This window comes from Corylus avellana, chromosome 2, assembly GCF_965113065.1.
Source record: "Corylus avellana chromosome 2, dhCorAvel1.hap1.2, whole genome shotgun sequence".
Classification (NCBI taxonomy): domain Eukaryota; kingdom Viridiplantae; phylum Streptophyta; class Magnoliopsida; order Fagales; family Betulaceae; genus Corylus; species Corylus avellana.
This window is the reverse complement of record NC_142491.1, coordinates 33,659,720-33,679,228: the sequence shown is the minus strand read 5'-3', so window position 1 is coordinate 33,679,228 and position 19,509 is coordinate 33,659,720. Positions and strand designations below refer to the sequence as shown.

The 19,509-nt window shown below is 43.3% G+C and overlaps 1 protein-coding gene across 3 annotated transcripts in view; it reads left to right on the top strand.

Moving 5' to 3' along the window:
• Positions 1-19,509, top strand: part of LOC132174791 (5'-3' exonuclease family protein) — a 68,209-nt gene that overhangs the window by 14,792 nt on the left and 33,908 nt on the right. For all 3 annotated transcript variants that reach the window (XM_059586497.2, XM_059586473.2, XM_059586488.2), the window contains exons 5-6: positions 2,638-2,676; positions 3,293-3,311. In XM_059586497.2, the coding sequence (XP_059442480.1) occupies positions 2,638-2,676; positions 3,293-3,311 (58 nt within the window). The remainder of the gene's footprint in view (positions 1-2,637; positions 2,677-3,292; positions 3,312-19,509) is intronic.

Here is a 19,509-nt window from a genome sequence, read left to right as displayed (position 1 = left end):
GGGATAAGTTGGCTGGTATGCTCAGCTGGTGAAATTTGCCTTGGTGCATTGAGGTTGACTTTAATGTTACCAGATTCCCAAGTGAGAGATCAGGCAAAACTCGTTTATGCCCAACTATGGTGGACTTCTCTAATTTAATTTTTGATTAGGGCTCTTGTTGGAGGAACTTTTACCTGGTCAAATAATTAGGAATCACCCTCTTGGTCCATAATTAATAAATTTTTGGTCTCTTCGGAATGGGAAGCCCAGTTTCTTGGTGTGTCCTAGAGGAGGAGGCTTCCTAGACTTTACTCGGATCATTTCCCAATTCTCCTAGACTGTGGTGACTTTTATAGGGGTAGTAGGTCCTTCAAATTTGAAAATGTGGCTAAAGTCTAAGGGTTTTGTGGACAAGGTGAAACGATGGTGGGATTCTTATCCTTTCCAAGGCTCTCCGAGCTTCATTTTAGCTAGTAGTTTAGTTGAAGGCCTGAGGTGTACGGTCTTTCTTTTGATTCTATTGATGAGGCTGTCTCCTTTGCTGTTTGTCTTTGTGATGGAGGCCTTTGGTAGGGTGATTTCCGCTGCAGCAAGTGGGGTTTGTTGTTTGGCTTCTTTGTGGACAATGACTTATAGTTCTCACCTTTTGTTGCTGATGACTTTGATTTTTTGTGGGGCCGACCCAAATCATCTATGTAATCAATGATGCTTATTCATATATTTTCAAGATGTTTCGGGTTTAAAGGCAAACTTAGCCATGTTGGAATTGGTTTCTGTGGTTAATGTTGATAATATGGATGGAATGGCTGGGATTCTGGGTTGTGGGGTTGCAAATTTGCCTTTGACGTAACTTGATCTTCCGTTGGGGGCCCTCTTATGAGGCCAAACATGTATGGGACAATCTTATTGTGAAGATAGAACATTGGTTGGCTATTTGGAAGAGGATGTATTTGTTTAAGGGTGGTAGCATTACCCTTATCAAGAACACCCAATGCAATTGACCCACGTACTTCATATCCCTCTTTCCTCTCCCTAAGGGTGTTGCAAATCGTATTGAGAAACTTCAACATGATTTCCTATGGGGGGTGCTAGGCGAAGAGTTCAAATATTACCTAGTTAGATTGTCTAATGTTTGTACACCAATCTCAGAGAGAGGGTTGGGGGGTTCAAAAAAAAACTCGAACTCTCTTATTTAAATGGCTTTTGCGCTATGGTCTTGAAAGAGAAGCTTGGTGGATAGTGGCGGTAGACTCCAAATATGGAAGTTCATGGGGTGGATGGTGTTCTAGTGAGCCTGTTGGGACATATGGGTGGGGTTATGGAAGAATATTAGGAGGGGTTGGGGGAAGTTCTCAAGTCATACTAGATTTTATGTGGGAGATGGCTCCAAAGTTAAATTTTGGCGTGATCTATGGTGTGGGGATATGGCTCTTTATGAAGTATTTCCAGTTTTATTTGGTATTGCTTGCACAAAGGATGCTTATATTGCAGCTCACGTGGAACTTTCTAGAGGTTCCATTCACTGGAACATGAGCTTTGCTAGAGTGAATCATAATTGAGAGGTGGATGTCTTTGCTCGTTCTTCAAGCTGTTGTATTTAGTGCTACTGAGACGGGAAAGTGAGGACAAGCTAGGTGGCTCCCATCCAAAAGAGTGCTGTCTCATGTTAAATCCTTTTTCATTGTCATGGGGTGTAATGATGGCTTCCTTTTCCCTTGAAATTGTGTTTGGCGAGACTAAGGTTGCATTGAGGGTGGCTTTTTTGCTTGGTCGACAGCCTTAGGAATGATTCTTACAATGGACAATCTCCAAAAACGGCCCATCATTGTGGCTGATAGGTGTTGTATGTGTAAAAGGAATGGAGAGTTTGTGTACCATCTTCTTCTCCATTATGAAGTTGCTTGTGCTATTTGGAATATTTTCTTCAGTCGAATTGGGCTGTCTTTGGTTATGCCTACATGAGTAGTCAACTTGTGTACTTCTTGGTGTATTGCCGACAACACTTGTAGTGATGTTGTGTGGAAGATGGTGCCTTCGTATCTTTTGTGGTGTCTTTGAAGGGAAATGAGTGACAGAAGTTTTGAGGACCATGAGAGTACTTTAGAGGAGAGAGTCTTTATTTTTCAGCATTTTGTATCTTTGGACAACTGATTTTGTTTCTCTTTTGGTGATTAATTACTAGCTAGGTGGCTTCTCTTGTATACTCTTTGTGTAATTAGAGGCGCCCTACGCTTTTATTGATATTTTGATTCTTTATCAAAAATATTATTCAGTTGTGGGCAGGTTCATGAGTAACCATGAATACGCCACTTACAATTTGATACACGTGCTTTAATATCTACCTATATTTTAATTTTTTACATATATACTCAGATTGGTTCAGGTTACCTTGGTTTGGAAAATGGAAAACAAAACAGTGAACCTACCCCCCATTGGATTGTAAAAAAACTGAGCCAATCTGAACTGCTGCCTTCATAGAAAATGTCTGAATGGTTGGGAGGGTGGTTTAGTGGACACCCCCACCGGTTTCTCTGCAAAATAGTTTTGACCGATGGATTGATGCAGCACATTATTTGATTCTTCTTTATTGTTAATATGTTCAATTTTTTTAGCATGTTAGGTCTAAGACATTTCTAATTGTTTTCGCTTTTCTTGCAGATAATTGATGTTTTGGAATTCATCCCTACCCATGTGGCGGTATGATTCCTTTCCATTAAGAATGTGTGTGCACATGCGCTGCTTGCATGCATGAGCTCATGTGGCTGTATAAATATGTTACTGTATATCTCCCAAACAGTTGCTTTGTCTGTTTGTTTCATTTAATGGTTTTTTTTTTTTTTTGTATATTGGTATGTTTTATTGGGCATGTAAGAATTGCATTCTTTTTGGTGCAATTTTTTTTTTCCCTCTTGCAATTTCTTTTCTTTCTTTGGCTGGTAATAAGTAGTGTCACACAACCCTAGGTGTAGTAGTTTACAGTTCTTATTTCATTTGCGCAGTTTTTAATCGTATATGACCCATCCGAATTGTATGAATAAAATATAGTGGTGCATGAGTCTCTGGAAGAATAATGTTGATGTTTCAATAGCTTTCCTATGTTATGTGCTGTTTTTTATTGCGGCTAATCGTTTCATATTAGGACAAAGCTGCCCTTTTTCTTTTTTCTCCTTTCCCAGATTTTGCTTTATTGTTGTTGTGTTTGATTCTTATGTAATCTTAATGGGTTTTCCTTATTCTTTTTCTCTTTCTTTTTAGCATCTTTCTTTTATTTAATTTGGGAGTTTTTGCTCATTATTTTTCTTTTGCCATGCAGGTGGTATTTGATCATGATGGTGAGCGATTTGGTCATATTGTTCATTTTGTATTATTCCTTTCAAAGTATGCTTGTGAATGTCGCTGCCCCAATAGTTTTATATCAATTGTAATAAAACGAAGCCCATCATCCCTGTCTAAAGCTTTCTCTCAATGAGAGGCATGAAGAATAATCACCATTGCAACCGATCAAATGATTATTGATAAACTTTTATGTCCTGCACGTCCTTGTTCTGCTTCATGTCCTTCTGCATGCCACTTCAGCATGAATTTCTCTCTCATCCCAGCGGTGCGTGAGGAATAGTGACAATGCGTGTGTGAATTTTGATCAGTGTTCAGGTAGTGTAGGTTGAGGGTCATCGAGTTTTGATCGGAAAAATGGGTTATCTGGGTATTTCTATGTAGAAACCAAATCCTTTGAGATTAGATCAAATGTTCAAGGCGGAGTCCAATTGGTGGAGAAGTGTCGGGGAAAAACACGAGAAGTGATCATGGCATGGCCAACCATTTTCTGGTTAGTGAGTGCCTGGGACTATTTGACAAATATTGAGATTGTTCGTGACAATTGGAGGACTTTTCGCTTTGGTAGCTTTTTGTACGTGATGCATCGAAGAAAGAATTCCCATGGCATTTACCTGGAGTTGTCGGAATATGGTGGGAAGGGACGGAGGAGTTTTGTGATTATACCAGAGGGGCATGAAGGGAAGGGATGGAAAGATTGCCAATTGCAATTGCAGAGGCTAAAGTTACACTTTGAGAAGAATAGAGAAGGGGTGATTAATGAGGAGGAGTCGGAGGGGAAGATACAAACAGGACCGTCGAGTGGAGGGAACAAAGTGATGCCACCGGTGGGGCGCCAAAAGCAGCAGGTGGGGCTTCAAAACCGGCGTTCCTATGCAGCGGCGGTGGTTGGGGAAAAAATCACGGCCAGTGATCTTGGTACACAGGCAGCCGGTGAGGGGGATCCAAAACTAAGTAAGGAAGGTGCGCAAATTTTGGAGATCATGACCGGAGATCACGTCCTACAGCAAAAGGACATTATGGCGCTGCACAACCTGGAGGATATCACTAGCATTAAGGAGATCGTGCTTTCCTTACAAAAGCAGATAGCCGGCTGTTTATTTAAGCTGGAGCAGGGCTGGGGGACTAAGGGGCTGGAGATGGGCTGGGGGAATAAGGGGCTGAAGCTGGGCTGGGGGAATAAGGGGAAGGAGAGTTAGATGGGCCAAGGTAAAGAGGGGAATGGGTTGAAGGAATGGGCCCCAAGAGGGGAGAACGAAGATGGGCCTGATCAGTCCAAACTGGTTGTGGAGCCGGTAGACAAACCCACAAGACTTCAAATAATAAATAGATACCGTAAGATATACGTACGCCATTACCCACCCAGAACCAGAAGATGGCGCCCAAAAACAATGGACCGCATGTACCAACTGGTGACTGCAGAATCGCCGGCGAATGATCGGAGTAGGACGTCGGGGCAACTAAAGGAGCTTCTAGGTATAGAACATGCCGATGAGAAGGAAGGACAAACTGGTCAGGCTGAAAACGAGACAGAGATGGCCAAAGATGGAAGAGCAGATCTTACTGGTGCTATAGAATGTATGGGTCAGCTCCAGGGCCGGAAATACAATGCCTAGAGCAGGCTGAAGGGACTCTAGGAAAACCTCAGGCGATGTACGAGGATGTAGGAGATTCTGATTTTAACGGTGAGAGGGTGCTGGCCATGGAGAATATTCCAGAGCAATCTAATGATGGGGGAGTAGATGGGCAAGACGAAAATGAAAATGATAAGGCCGAAAAGGAGAGAGCAGCACCTACTGGAGATATAGAGGTTAAGGGTCAGCGAGTGGGTGAAGCTTCGAAAGTCCCAGACCCTGCCGCCTCCGCTTTCATGGCACTAGAGATGGCGGCAATAGGGGCAGCTTAGCAGGACGAGACTGACGCAGACAAGGCCGAAGAGGGGAGAACAGAACCGTTTGGAGCTATAGAAGCTATGGGTCAGTTTGTGGGTAAGCTTTCGAAAATGCCAGACCTTGTCGGAAAGACCCGTCGGAGACACACAGGTGATAGCTAAGGAATCAGGCGGCGCAGAAAATACCGGTGAAGCGGGTCTGTTTGTGGTGACACTTATGGAGTAGTCTGAAGATGGGGGAGTTGAAGAAACGGTAGAGGCGAGGGAGGCCGAGCAGTGTCTGGGCGTTGGTGAGGGGGTTGGTGCAATGATAGAAAGGGTCGGCCTACTAGATGAAATTGGGGGGGGGGGGGGGGGGGATATTCCACCTCTAGCCCTTCGGATTGGGTTTTAGAAAGGGTGCTAGAATTTTGTCATGAATTGGGACTCGTGTGATGGGCATGAGGAGGAGTTGATGGGACTGTTTACTGCCATTGAGACCAATGCAGCAAATGGGCGAAAGGGCAGTGGTCAACAGGGGAATGATAAAGTGGGGAATGAGGAAATCATGAATTAAAGCGGTTGGAAAGCACAATGAATTATGATGTGAAGGGATTGCGTAAAGTGGGTGGAAAAGGGAGGGCTGGAAAATTTTGTTAATGAAGCCAAAGATAATTTCGTGGAATGTGCGAGGTATGAATGAGCTGGAGAAAAGACTGAAGATTATGAGGAGACTAAGAGAGTGGAAGGCGGATATTGTATGTTTACAGGAGACAACAATGGAGGTTATTAATATTGAGGTGATTCGTAGTGTGTGGGGGTGTAATCATGTTGGTTGGCTATACTTTTTTTGATAAGGAAAGTCAATGTATTAAAAGCGCAAGGGGCGCAACCCACATACATAAGAAGTATACAAAAGAGCCCACTACACAAGCTTTAAATTGAAAAGGACGCACAGAGATCTATAAATTCCGTAAGCGTTGAAGCTTGCGAAGAATACCCTAAGATCCTCCAAGAGAAAAGTGTTTGGAGCACCATTTTCTTCAATTCTATAGTTCCCATTTCACGATCCTCAAAACTCTGCGCATTCCTTTCTCCATAAGGACCACATTACACACAAAGGGGCCATCCTCCAAAGGTGCATGACTGTCCGCTTTCCCCTTTGCCCTCTCCAACTTCCCAAGCATTCCTTCACACTCCCCAGCATCATCCACGTTATACGAAATAGTTGGAGAATCATATTCCATACCTCTACAGTAGCTTCACAATGCACTAAAAGGTGATCAATAGATTCCCCACTCTTTTTGCACATACAACACCACTCCGTCACAATGATGTTCTTCTTTCGTAGGTTGTTCAATGTTAAAATTTTCCCCATAACCGCTGTCCATATGAAGAAAGCCATGCGCGAAGGAGCTTTACTCTTCCAAATAAGCTTCCACGGGCCATCCACTGGGGCTGAATTAATCTTCACCTTGTAGAATGACTTCACCTAAAAAATTTTCCTCTTCAAGGGAATCCAACTAATTTTATCTACCCCACCATGCCTTACCTGTTGGGAATACATCATTTTGAAAAATCTCGAAGCCTCCTCCAGTTCCCAGTCATGAACAAGCCGAATAAACCTTACATTCCAATTAATAGCACCATTTATCATCTCCATATTCTCCTCCACCCATGCCTCCTTTACACATGCTATATTGAACGAGGCGGGAAACAACTTCTACCATGATACCTCCCCACACCACACATCCTGCCAAAACAAAACTCGAGACCCAGTTCCTATCTCGAAACGCATATGTTGCTTAAACTCATCCCACCCCCTTCGGATACTTTTCCACATTCCCACCCCATACAACCCTCCTACCTCCTTGGAACACCAATCACCCCTCATCACCTTATATTTAATCTCCACTAATTTCCTCCACCACGCATCTCTTTCATGTGCAAATCTCCACAACCATTTACCCAATAAAGCTCGATTAAATTGAATCAAATTCTTTACCCCTAATCCCCTTGCCTCTGTAGGCATGCAAATTTTGGACCAATTTACCAAGTGGAACTTGTACTCGTCACCTTCACCTCCCCACAGAAAATCTCTTTATATTTTTTCGATCCGCTTCACCACAGTCACTGGAATTTGAAATAGCGATAAGTTGTATGTGTATGCTAGATAGCGTACTCTTGATCAACGTTAGTCTCCCACCCTTGGATAAATACATACGCTTCCACCCTACCAACTTCATCTCCATCTCCTCTATGACCTTATTCCATATAGAGGGGTCCTTATTATGAGCCCCCAAAGGTAGCCCCAAGTATATAAACGGCATCGAATCCACTCCACACCCAATTATACTTGCCAATCCTTCTACATCTTCCACCTCACCTACAGGAGCAATCACAGACTTTGATAAATTTATTTTCAACCCCGAAACGGCTTCAAAACACAGCAACAAACATCTCAAGTTCCGAAGTTGTTCCACCTTTGGCTCACAAAAGATAATAGTATCATCTGCAAATAATAAGTGCGACACTTCCATTATCTCATCAAGCTGCAAACCCACCAAGAAACCAGCCATAAGCTCTCTCTTCGCCATTGCCTTCATCATCCTACTAAATGCCTCCATCACCAACACAAATAATAGAGGGGACAAATGATCCCCTTGTCTCACTCCTCGAGAACTACTAAAAAAATCGGCCGGTGTTCCATTAATGAGCATGGAAAATCATACAATAGAGACACAATGATGAATCCAACCTCTCCACCTTTCCCCGAAACCGCATCTCTTTAACATGTATAATAAAAAGTCCTAGTTGACATGATCATAAGCCTTCTCCAAATCCAACTTGCAAATAAGACCCGGTTCCCCAGCTCGAATCCGGCTATTCACACATTCATTTGCCATTAAAACAGAATCTAAAATTTTCCTGCCTAGTATAAATGCATTTTGGGTATGTGATACAAGCTTCCCCATTATTGAATTCAACCGACTAACCAAAACCTTCGAGATTATTTTATACCCCCCCGCATACCAGACTAATTGGTCAAAAATCCTTTATGTCCACCGCCCCAGCATTCTTTGGAATAAGTGCAACAAAAGTAGCATTAATGCTCTTCTCAAATTTACCACTATCATGAAATTCCTTGAAGACCGCCATCAAGTCCTCCTTAAGCACCTCTCAACATTTTTGATAGAACGCCATAGTAAAGCCATCCGGTCTAGGTGCTTTATCACCCTTTAATTTCCTCACCACCGCCCAAACCTATTCTTCCTCAAAATCTCTCTCCATCCACAATCTCTGCCCTTCCTCTATGAATTAAGATTTTCCATCAAAAGATCTAAGAATGTGGTTGGTCTCCCATGACACTGCTCAGAATACATCTTTATAAAAATGCACAATATGATCCTGTATAGTTGCCGGATCCTCGGTCCTACTCCCACCCACCATCATTGCCGCAACCGTGTTATTTCTCTTATTCGAGTTTGCCAACCTATGAACGAACTTCGTATTCCAATCACCGTCTTTTAGCCACAATGCTCTAGATTTCTGCCTCCAACTCATTTCTTCGTGAAAGAGTGTCTTCTCTAAGTTTTGGGAACACTCATCTCGCCGAAGTGTCTCCTCCTCCATTAAATCTCTACTTTCTATTATGCTATCCAGCCCACCCAATACCTCCAACTCCTTTTTACGTTTGCCTATGTCTCCAAAAATCTCCACATTCCATTTTTTGAGATCCCCTTTCAATGCTTTCAACTTATGAGCCAACACATAATTGGAGTTATCTTCGAAAGAATAGGAGTTCCACCAATTCTTGACCTGCTCCACGAACCCCTCTGCTTGTAACCACATGTTTTCAAACCTGAAGGGTATACGACCCCTTCTTCCAGTTCCACACTCCAATATCACTGGAAAGTGATCTGATAATACTCAAGGCAGCCTTTTTTGGCATACATCTGGATAGCATTCCTCCCATTTTGCTGAAATCAAAAATCTATCTAGTCTGGACCCTGCACGCCGATTAGACCATGTGATCCGCCCTCCTACCTTTGGAAGATCGATAAGCCCATGCTCAAAAATAAAATCAGCAAAAGCGGTCATTGCTTGTGTTTGTCTTGTAGCTCGTACTCTTTCTCTAGAGTTGCGCACGACATTAAAATCCCCTCACACACACCAAGGTCGATCCCACACATTCATTAAACCTCCTAGTTCAACCCAAAAATTGCTTCGGATACTAGCATCATTTGGCCCATAAACACCCACAAAAGCCCATTCAAAATTTTCTGTGACACTTTGGTAGACACAAGCTACTACAAAATGGTCTACACATTCCTCAACCTTCTCCACCACTCGTCTATCCCACATTAATAAGATACCTCCGGATGCACCCGTAGCTCTCAAGTATAGCCAACCAACATGATTACACCCCCACACACTCCGAATCACCTCACTATTAATAACCTCCATTTTTGTCTCTTGTAAACACACAATATCCGCCTTTCACTCTCTTAGCCTCCTAATCTTCACTCTTTTCTCCAGCTCATTCATACCTCGCACATTTCACGAAATTATTTTTGGCTTCATTAACAAGATTTTCCAGCCCTCCCTTTTCCATTCAGTTTACGCGATCCCTTCACATCATAGTTCACTGTGCTTTTCAACTGCTTTAATTCACGACTACGTCGATTCCCCACTTTACCATTCCCCTATTGACCACTGCCCCTTCGCCCATTTGCTCTATTGGTCTCAATGGCAGTAAACAGTGCCAACAACTCCTCATGCCCATCACACTTGAGTCTCAGTTCTTGACAAAATTCTAGCACCTGTTGTAAAATCCAATCCGGAGACATAGCCTGAGTTTCTCTAGCTCCCATAATGGCTAGGGGTGGAATATCTAAAAACTCTGCCCCCCCCCCCCATTTCATCTAGTATTCCGACCATTTCTATTACTGCACCAACCCCCTCACCAACGTCTAGACACTGCTCGGCCTCCGTCGCCTCTACCATTCCTTCAACTTCCCCACCTTCAGACTGCTCTGTAGGTGTCACCACAACCAGACCCACCTCGCCGGTAATTTCTGCACTGCTGGGTTCCTTAACTGTCGCCGGTATGTCTCCGGCGGTCTTTCCGGTGAGTTCTGGTATTTTCGAAAGCTTACCCACGAACTGACCCATAGCTTCAATATCTCCCAATGGTTTTGTGTTCCCCTCTTCGGCTCTGTCTGCGTCAGTCTCACCCTGCTTCGCTACCCCTGTTGCTGCCTTACCTCCTGTCGCCGTCTCTGGTGCCATGAAAACGAAGCCGGGAGGGTTTGGGTCTTCTCTAGTACCATCTTCGGCCATCTCTGTCTTGTTTTCAGCCTGCCCAGCTTGTCCTTTCTTCTCATCGGCGTGTTTAGTGCCGAGAAACTCCTTTAGTTGCTTTGGCGTCCCACTCCGATCAGTAGCCGGCGATTATGCAGTCATCGGTTGGTACGTGTGGTACTTCTCATCGGCATGTTCTGTGCCGAGAAACTCCTTTTGTTGCTCCTGCGTCCCACTCCGATTAGTCGCCGGCGACTCTGCAATCACCGGATGGTACATGTGGTCCACAGTTTTTGGGCGCCATCACCGGCGTACGTATATCTTACGATACCTATTGATAATCTGAAGTCTTGTGGGTTTATCTACCGGCTCCACAATCAAGTTGGACTGATCAGGCCCATTCTCGTTCTCCCCTCTTGGGGCCCAGTCCCTCAACCCATTCCCCACTTTACCTTGGCCCAACTGATTCTCCTTCCCCTTATTCCCCAAGCCCAGCTCCAACCCCTTAGTCCTACAGCCTAGCTCCAGCTTAAATAGACAGCTGGCTATCTGTTTTTGTAAGGAAAGCAATATCTCCTAAATGCTCGTGATATCCTCCAGGTTATGTGGCGCCAGAATTTCCTTTTGCTGCAGGACGTGATCTCCATTCATGATCTCCAGAATTTGCGAACCTTCCTTACTTAGTTTGGGATCCCCCTCACCGGCTGCCTGTGTACCAAAATTGCCGGCCATGATTTTTTCCCCAACCACCACTGCTGCATAGGAACGCCGGTTCTGAAGCCTTGTCTGCTGGTTTTGGGGCCCCGCCGGTGGCATCGCTTTGGTCCCTTTGCTCGCTGGTCCTGTTTGTATTTTCCCCTCCGACTCCTCCCCATTGATCACACCTTCTCTATTCTTCCCAAAATGTAACTTTAGCCGCTACAATTGCGATCGGCAATCTTTCCATCCCTTCCCTTCATCCTTTGGTATAATCACAAAACTCCTCTGTCCCTTCCCACCATATTCCGACAACTCTAGGTAATTGCAGTGGGAATTCTTTCTTCGCTGCATCACGTACGAAAAGCTACCAAATCAAAAAGTCCTCCAATTGTCACGAATGATCTCATTATTTGTCAAATAGTCCTAGGCACTCACTAACCAGAAAATGGTTGGCCATGCCATGATCACGTCTTGTGTTTTTCCCCCCCGATTCTTCTCCCCCAATTGGACTCCGCCTTGCACATTCGATCTAATCTCAAAAGATTTGGTTTCTACATAGAAATACCCCAGATAACCCATTTTTCCGATCAAAACTCGATGACCCTCAACCTACACTACCTGAACACTGATCAGAATTCACACACGCACAGTCACTATTCCTCATGCGCTGCTGGGATGAGAGAGATTAGTAATTCACTACCTTAAACATTAAAACTTCTTTTCTTCTCATTGCCCCTCAAACTTGCAAGATGACTCACAAGATGATAAGATAACACAAATGAGTGCTACATCATGTTGAATTCTACAGTTCCATAAAGGTTCAACAAAGCAATTCGAGTCCCTCTCCGTCCTCTCTCTGTCCCTCTACATTTTTTAGGTTAGTAAGATAGTTTTCTGCCCTAGCGGCGGTGCTGTTGGTGTTGTGCGCTAGGTTTTGGTGAGCCGCAATGGAACGGCGTTTCTCCATAGAAGCGAAATCCTTTTGCGTGTCATCGAAGGAAGGGTGTCTTGATCTCCATTTGGAGGAAAAGAGAAAAGGGTTCGTTGGGGTTATTTTCATGAGTCAACCTTGTGCTTCATGGTTGGTGGATACGGTCGAGGAGGCAAGTCAATCTCTGTTGAAGGTTGATATTGCCAAGTCATACCGCGAGAGCGATTAGGCTTTGATGGTACATGGGGGTGTTAATACGGCAGGTAGTTTCCTGGAGGTGGCTGTCTTTGCTGAGGGAGGTCGTAAAGGAATCATTTGGCTACCTGAGGGCCGTGGTGGGAGGGGATGTCGTTGGTTTGCAAATGAGTTGCGGAGGATGTTGGGTCCACCAGCCCCTGTGCACCCTGTTTTGGGGACGCAGCTCAAGATTGGTTTGGGAGAATCCGGATGTCACCCTAGGCGCTCCTTTGCGGAGGTTCTTCCACTGGTGTCTGGTTTGAAGGTGCCCCCTGTTGGGAGGAGGGAAAGATCTTTGCAACCTCTTGATCTTTTCCCGGTGAAGGACTCTTTTGAGCCTGGTACGATGATTATGAGTCGCAGGTGATGGTGGATTGTTTGGAGTTAGAGTCGTCAGAGCCTGCTAATTCTGTTACATGTTCTATCCCGGCGGCTGATCATACGAAGAAGAAGACCAAGACGATGCTAAGTCTTTTACGTTCTGATTTGGGCCGGGTCCTAGCTGGGTTAGTTAAAGGACTATTAGTTGGGCTGGGTGCATTACCATTAAGGAAAAAATGATGGGTCGTTTCTGCTTTTTTAAAAGGCTTACAAGGCCTCAAGTTTGTGTCTTCCTTAAGCCCAAACATGCTGGGTATTTTAAGTCAGGTTGGCGCAGGGGTATGAAGCGTCATGTTAAGTGTTTGCCTAAGTCTCAACAGTGCGGGTCTGCCTCGCCGGGAGAGTTTGATTTTCCGGCCGCTCGTAGGGAGGCGTATGTTTCTGAGGCATTTGTGCCTGTCGCCGGTGGTCTCGCCGGGGTTTCCAGCGTTGATTTCGAGCTTGCGTTGGTGGGGTTGTCGTTGGCGGAGGTGCATCAGGAGTTACCCCAACAGAACTGTGCGTCGGGGTCTACGTCTCATGCTACAGTGGTGGTCCCTGTATCTCCGACTAAGGCTGCTCTGATGCCGGAGAATATCCAGAATTGTTTGTCGACTCCGCTGAGTACCTTGCCCAGTTTTGGGGATCTTTTTGTTTCTTCTGTGGACAAGGTGGAGGCCCCTGTCTCTCCACTGTCTCTGGTGGCAGTATTTGTCCCTCCGGTGGGAGTTGGTGCTGTTCTGGCAAAGGAGGTTGAGCCTGTTAAGACTGCTTCGACGAAAGGGTTATTACGTCGGGGGTTTTTAGGGTCTAGAAATGTTTCTTCTTCTTCTCTGCCTGGGATGAAGGAGGCTTCATTGTCGACAAAGGGTTCTAAGGTGGTAGCTGAAGTTTCACAGATCTATTCTACTTCGGAAAAGCACGCGGCTGAGCTGGGTTTGAGAATAAGCGAACCTTTTCCTCGCATGTCGGAGAGTGGTGCTCGAATTTACTCCTCTGTTTTCAAATCTCAAATAGGGTATGCCCGGAGGGTGAAGGAGAAGATTGCTAAGCAGTTGCATAAGAACAAGGAACTGTTTGCCGAGGTTGTAGTGGAACCTTCAGAGAAGGGGGTGGAGAACTATTCAGAGGTGGTGATAGATGTGGTGAAATTTGCCTGCAGTGTGGGACTATCTAATGGTGAAGGAGGTGATGAGAAAAGTCTTTTGAATCTCTTTTCGAAAATTGAAGAGAAGCGGGAGCCTTATACCTCTAAGGTAAAAGGGAAGAGGGAACTCAAGAATTTAGAATGCTCCATCAACTATGAGGCTAGAGAGAGACTTTCTTCAGAGAGGTGCCATCGCCAGCGGGATTGTGTTGGGACCAAAAATGCATTTTCCTTTCCTCCAGAGGTGCATTAGGGGCTTGGTGTTTTTTTTAGGCTGATGGTGGGCCATTGTGGGCTTCGGTTTTTGGGTTCTTTGGGTTCTTTCTTTGGTTCTCTGTTTGGTTGTGGTTAATAATTGGGTTTTTGGGTTTTTTCTTTGGGTTTAAATTTGGCTACCTATGTATACTTTCTTTTGTACTTAGAGGCGCATTGCGTTTTTTTTTTTATTTATTTTTTTTTAATATATACAATTTACTTATCAAAAAAAAAATCTATTTACAGCTTCTTAGAATTTCTGCTATACATGCACAGCAAAAACCCCACCATGCTCCAAAGTCCAATCAACACAGGGAAAAAGAGAAAAGTATTTAGAATAATAACCCCTTGGTTGGCTATACTTGAGATCTACGGGTGCATCCGGCGGTATTTTATTAATGTAGGATAGACAAGTGGTGGAGAAGGTTGAGGAATGTGTAGGGCATTTTTTAGTAGCTTGTGTCTTCTGAAGTGTCACAGAAAATTTTGAGTGGGCTTTTGCAGGTGTTTATGGGCTAAATGATGCTGGTATCCGAAGCAATCTTTGGGATGAACTGGGAGGTGTAATGAATGTTTGGGATCGACCTTGGTGTGTGGGAGGGGATTTTAATGTCGTGCGTAACCCTGGAGAACGATTATGTGCTACAAGACAAACTCAAGCAATGACTGCTTTTGCTGATTTTATTTTCGAGCATGGGCTTATCAATCTTCCAATGGTAGGGAGGGCGGATCACATGGTCTAATCGGCGTGCAGGGTCCAGACTTGATATATTTTTGATATCTGCAGAATGGGAGGAACGCTATCTAGATGTATGCCAAAAAAGGTTGCCTAGAGTATTATCATATCACTTTCTAGTGATATTGGAGTGTGGAACTGGAAGAAGGGGTCGAATACCCTTCAGGTTTGAGAATGTGTGGTTACAAGCGGAGGGGTAAATGAAGCAGGTCAAGAGATGGTGGAACTCTTATTCTTTCGAAGGCAACTCTAGTTATGTGTTGGCTCGAAAGTAGAAAGCTTTTAAAGGGGATCTCAAAAAATGGAATGTGGAGGTCTTTGGAGACATAGGAAAACGTAAAACAGAGTTGGAGGAGGTATTGGGTGGGTTGGATAGCATAGTACAAATTAGAGATTTAACAGAGGAGGAGACACTTAGGTGAGATGAGTGTTCCCAAAATTTAGAGAAGACACTCCTTGACGAAGAGATGAGTTGGAGGTAGAAATCTAGAGCATTGTGGTTAAAAGAAGGCGATCGGAATACGAAGTTCTTCCATAAGTTGGCAAACTCGCATAAGAGAAATAACATGGTTGCGGCAATGATGGTGGGTGGGAGTAGGACCGAGGATCTGGCAGCTATACAGGATCATATTGTGCATTTTTATAAAGCTCTGTATTCTGAGCAGTGTCAGGGGAGACCAACCACATTCTTAAATCCTTTGATGGAAAATCTTAATTCCACAGGTGAAGGGGAGAGATTGTGGATGGAGAGAGATTTTGAGGAAGAAGAGGTTTGGGCGGTGGTGAGGAAATTGAAGGGTGATAAAGCACCTGGACCTGATTGCTTTACCATGGCGTTCTATCATAAATGTTGGGAGGTGCTTAAGGAGGACATGATGGTGGTTTCAAGGAATTTCATGATAACGGTAAATTTGAGAAGTGGATTAATGCTACATTTGTTGCACTTATTCCAAAGAAAGCTGGGGTGGTGGACATAAAGGATTTTCGACCTATTAGTCTGGTACGGGGTGTATAAAATAATTTCGAAGGTTTTGGTTAGTCAGTTGAACTCAGTAATGGGGAAGCTTGTGTCACATACACAAAATGCATTTATACCAGGTAGGCAAATATTGGATTCTGTTTTAATGGCGAATGAATATGTGGATAGCCGGATTCGAGCTGGGGAACTGGGTTGTATTTGCAAGTTGGATTTGGAGAAGGCTTATGATCATGTCAACTGGGACTTTTTATTATACATGTTAGAGAGATGCGGTTTTGGGGAAAGGTGGAGAGGTTGGATTCATCATTGTGTCTTTACTGTATGCTTTTTCGTGCTCATTAATGGAGCTCCGGCGGATTTTTTTAGTAGCTCTCAAGGAGTGAGACAAAGGGATCCTTTGTCCCCTTTATTTTTTGTGTTGGTGACGGAGGCATTTAGTAGGATGATGAAGGCAATGGCAGAAAGAGAGCTTATGGCTGGTTTTTTAGTGGGTTCGCGGCTCGATGAGGTAATGGAAGTGTTGCACTTATTATTTTGTAGATGATACTATTATCTTATGCGAGCCAAAGGTAGAACAACTTCGGAACTTAAGATGTCTGTTGTTGTGTTTTGAAGTGGTTTCGGGGCTGAAAATAAAATTATCAAAATCTATGATTGCTCCTATAGGTGAGGTGGGAGATGTAGAAGGATTGGCAAGTATTCTTGGGTGTGGAGTGGATTCGATGCCGTTTATATATTTGGGGCTACCTTTGGGGGCTCATAATAAGGACCCATCTATATGGAATAAGGTCATAGAGAAGATGGAGATGAAGTTGGCAGGGTGGAAGCGTATGTATTTATCCAAGGGTGGGAGACTAACGTTGATCAAAAGTATGCTATCTAGCATACCCACATACTATTTGTCGCTGTTTCAAATTCCAGTGACAGTGGCGAAGTGGATCGAAAAAATACAAAGAGATTTTCTGTGGGGAGGTGAAGGTGACGAGTTCAAGTTCCACTTGGTAAATTGGTCCAAAATTTGCATGCCTACGGAGGCGGGGGGATTAGGGGTAAGGAATTTGATTCAATTTAATCGAGCTTTATTGGGTAAATGGTTATGGAGATTTGCACATGAAAGAGATGCGTGGTGGAGAAAATTAGTGGAGATTAAATATGAGGTGATGAGGGGTGATTGGTGTTCCAAGGAGGTAGGAGGGTCGTATGGGGTGGGAATGTGGAAAAGTATCCGAAGGGGGTGGGATGAGTTTAAGCAATATGTGCGGTTTGAAGTAGGAACCGGGTCTCGAGTTTTGTTTTGGCTGGATGTGTGGTGTGGGGAGGTATCATCGAAGAATTTGTTTCCCGCTTTGTTCAATATAGCATGTGTAAAGGAGGCATGGGTGGAGGAGAATATGGAGATGGTAAATGGTGCTATTCATTGGAATGTAAGGTTTATTCGGCCCGTTCATGATTGGGAATTGGAGGAGGTTTCAAGATTTTTCGAAATGCTGTATTCCCAACAGGTAAGGCATGGTGGGGTGGATAAAATTAGCTGGATTCCCTCAAAGAGAAAATTTTTTGAGGTGAAGTCATTCTAGAAGGTGAAGATTAATTTAGCTCCGGTGGATGGCCCTTGGAAGATTATTTGGAAGAGTAAAGCTCCTTTACGCGTGGCTTTTTTCGTATGGACGGCGGTAGTGGGGAAAATATTAACATTAGAAATCTACGAAAGAAGAACATCATTGTGACAGAGTGGTGTTGTACGTGCAAGAAGAGTGGCGAATCTATTGATCACCTTTTATTGCATTGTGAAGCTACTGTAGAGATATGGAATATGATTCTTCAGCTGTTTGGTATAACGTGGGTGATGCCGGGGAGTTTGAAAGAATGTTTGGGAAGTTGGAGAGGGCAAAGGGGAAAGCGGATAGTCATGCAACTCTGGAGGATGGCCCCTTTGTGTGTAATGTGGTGCATATGGAGAGAAAGGAATGCGCGGAATTTTGAGGATAGTGAAATGGGAATTATAGAATTGAAGAAAAGGGTGCTCCAAACACTTTTCTCATGGAGGGTCTTGGAGTATTTTGTTGTAAGCTTCAACGCTTGCGGAATTTATAGATCTCTGTGCGTCTTTTTTAGTTTAAAGCTTGTGTATTGGGCTCTTTTGTATGCTTCCTATGTACATGGGTTGCACCCCTTGCGCTTTTTAATACATTGACTTTAATTATCACCAAAAAAAAAAAAAGTATGGTTGTGATCTGTTCTTGCACTCTGAATTGGTAACTATTTTTGCTGTTGCATGCATACAAGATCTCTTACCGCATAATCTAAAATTTATAACTTGCTTAGTTTTACCCTGGAGTTCATCTACAATGAATAATTTTGGCCAGTGGTGTTTTATTTCCTAAATATTTTCCTTCCACCTTGAAAAGTTATAAATGCCTTTGGTTCTGGGTATCATTAAACTCTGGGAGGTTGTGGCGATAGCTAATATTGGTGCTACTCAACTGGTATAAGGCCTTTAGGATTTTCATGAAGGAAGAAAATAATTAGATATCCTGTTACATTTCATCTCCTGTGATATCTTATAGTCATTGTTGTGGGCATTTCGTCTTTTGTCTTAATTTGATAATTGAAATTTCCCCCACTATGGTTGACAAATGGAGGAACTCTTTTATCTTCTTAATATCATCAAAGGACGTGATGTAGGATATCCAGAGAAAAATCTTGTATTGGGAAACTTGCGTTTAGGTTTTGTTGCATATAGGAACTAATTGAAATTGGGGTTTTAGCAATTTAAGGCTTTTTGATGAAGTTTGATTGTACTTCCTGGTAATCGCAAAAAAGACACAAGAAAAAAACAATTAATAACTACTAGCATCACACCAAGTAGGTTCCGAGGAATCCCTCCTCCTAAAATAAAGCATTAGGTTTTCTAGCGTTTGAGAGAAAACTCTGAACTGATAGCAAAACTCCAATAATAGTGTCTTTACAAAAGTCATTTAGGCTTCCTGATGACCTACTCTACTAGCACTAAATCTTGACCATAAAAAAAGACTTCTTTGGATGGTACATTAATATAATAGAAAATAAAAATGAATGAATCCTTACTAACTGGACCCAGAAATAAAGAAAAATTAGACTTCCAGCATTGCTATGAACAGTGATTACTACAATTTAGTGAACCGTTTACTTCCAGCAAGCAAAAGTTGACTCCCACGTAAGAATCACATCGTAATTGTCCCACTGAATCTGGCTTGAGATTGATAAATGTTACCCTTCTTGATTCACCTGTAATCTTTCTGGGGCTAATTTCTATCAACATTTTGCCATCTTGCTCACTTCCTTTATATGGATCTTTCATCGCAATGCATGTGCCTATTAATTGAATCTCAGTTCATACAGTTCTTATGCACACTTAACTGGTGTTCAAGTTTCTTTGCCTGTAAATGTTCAACCTCTGGAATGGAACAGAGGTAGTTGTGGAGCTTTATCTTCTAATCTGTGTCCTACGAAGCTGAAAGAAAAACCAATCTTCACAATCCATTTTACAAAATTACTGTTTTGTGATGCCAGATAGTTGCTACCTCTCTCCTTAATGATGTTGAAATTTGTATGATGTTTTTTATTTCTTGATTTATTATTATGATGTTTTCTTAATTTTGTTTGCAGCTTGAGGATAGTATCTGGAATCATGCCTTAT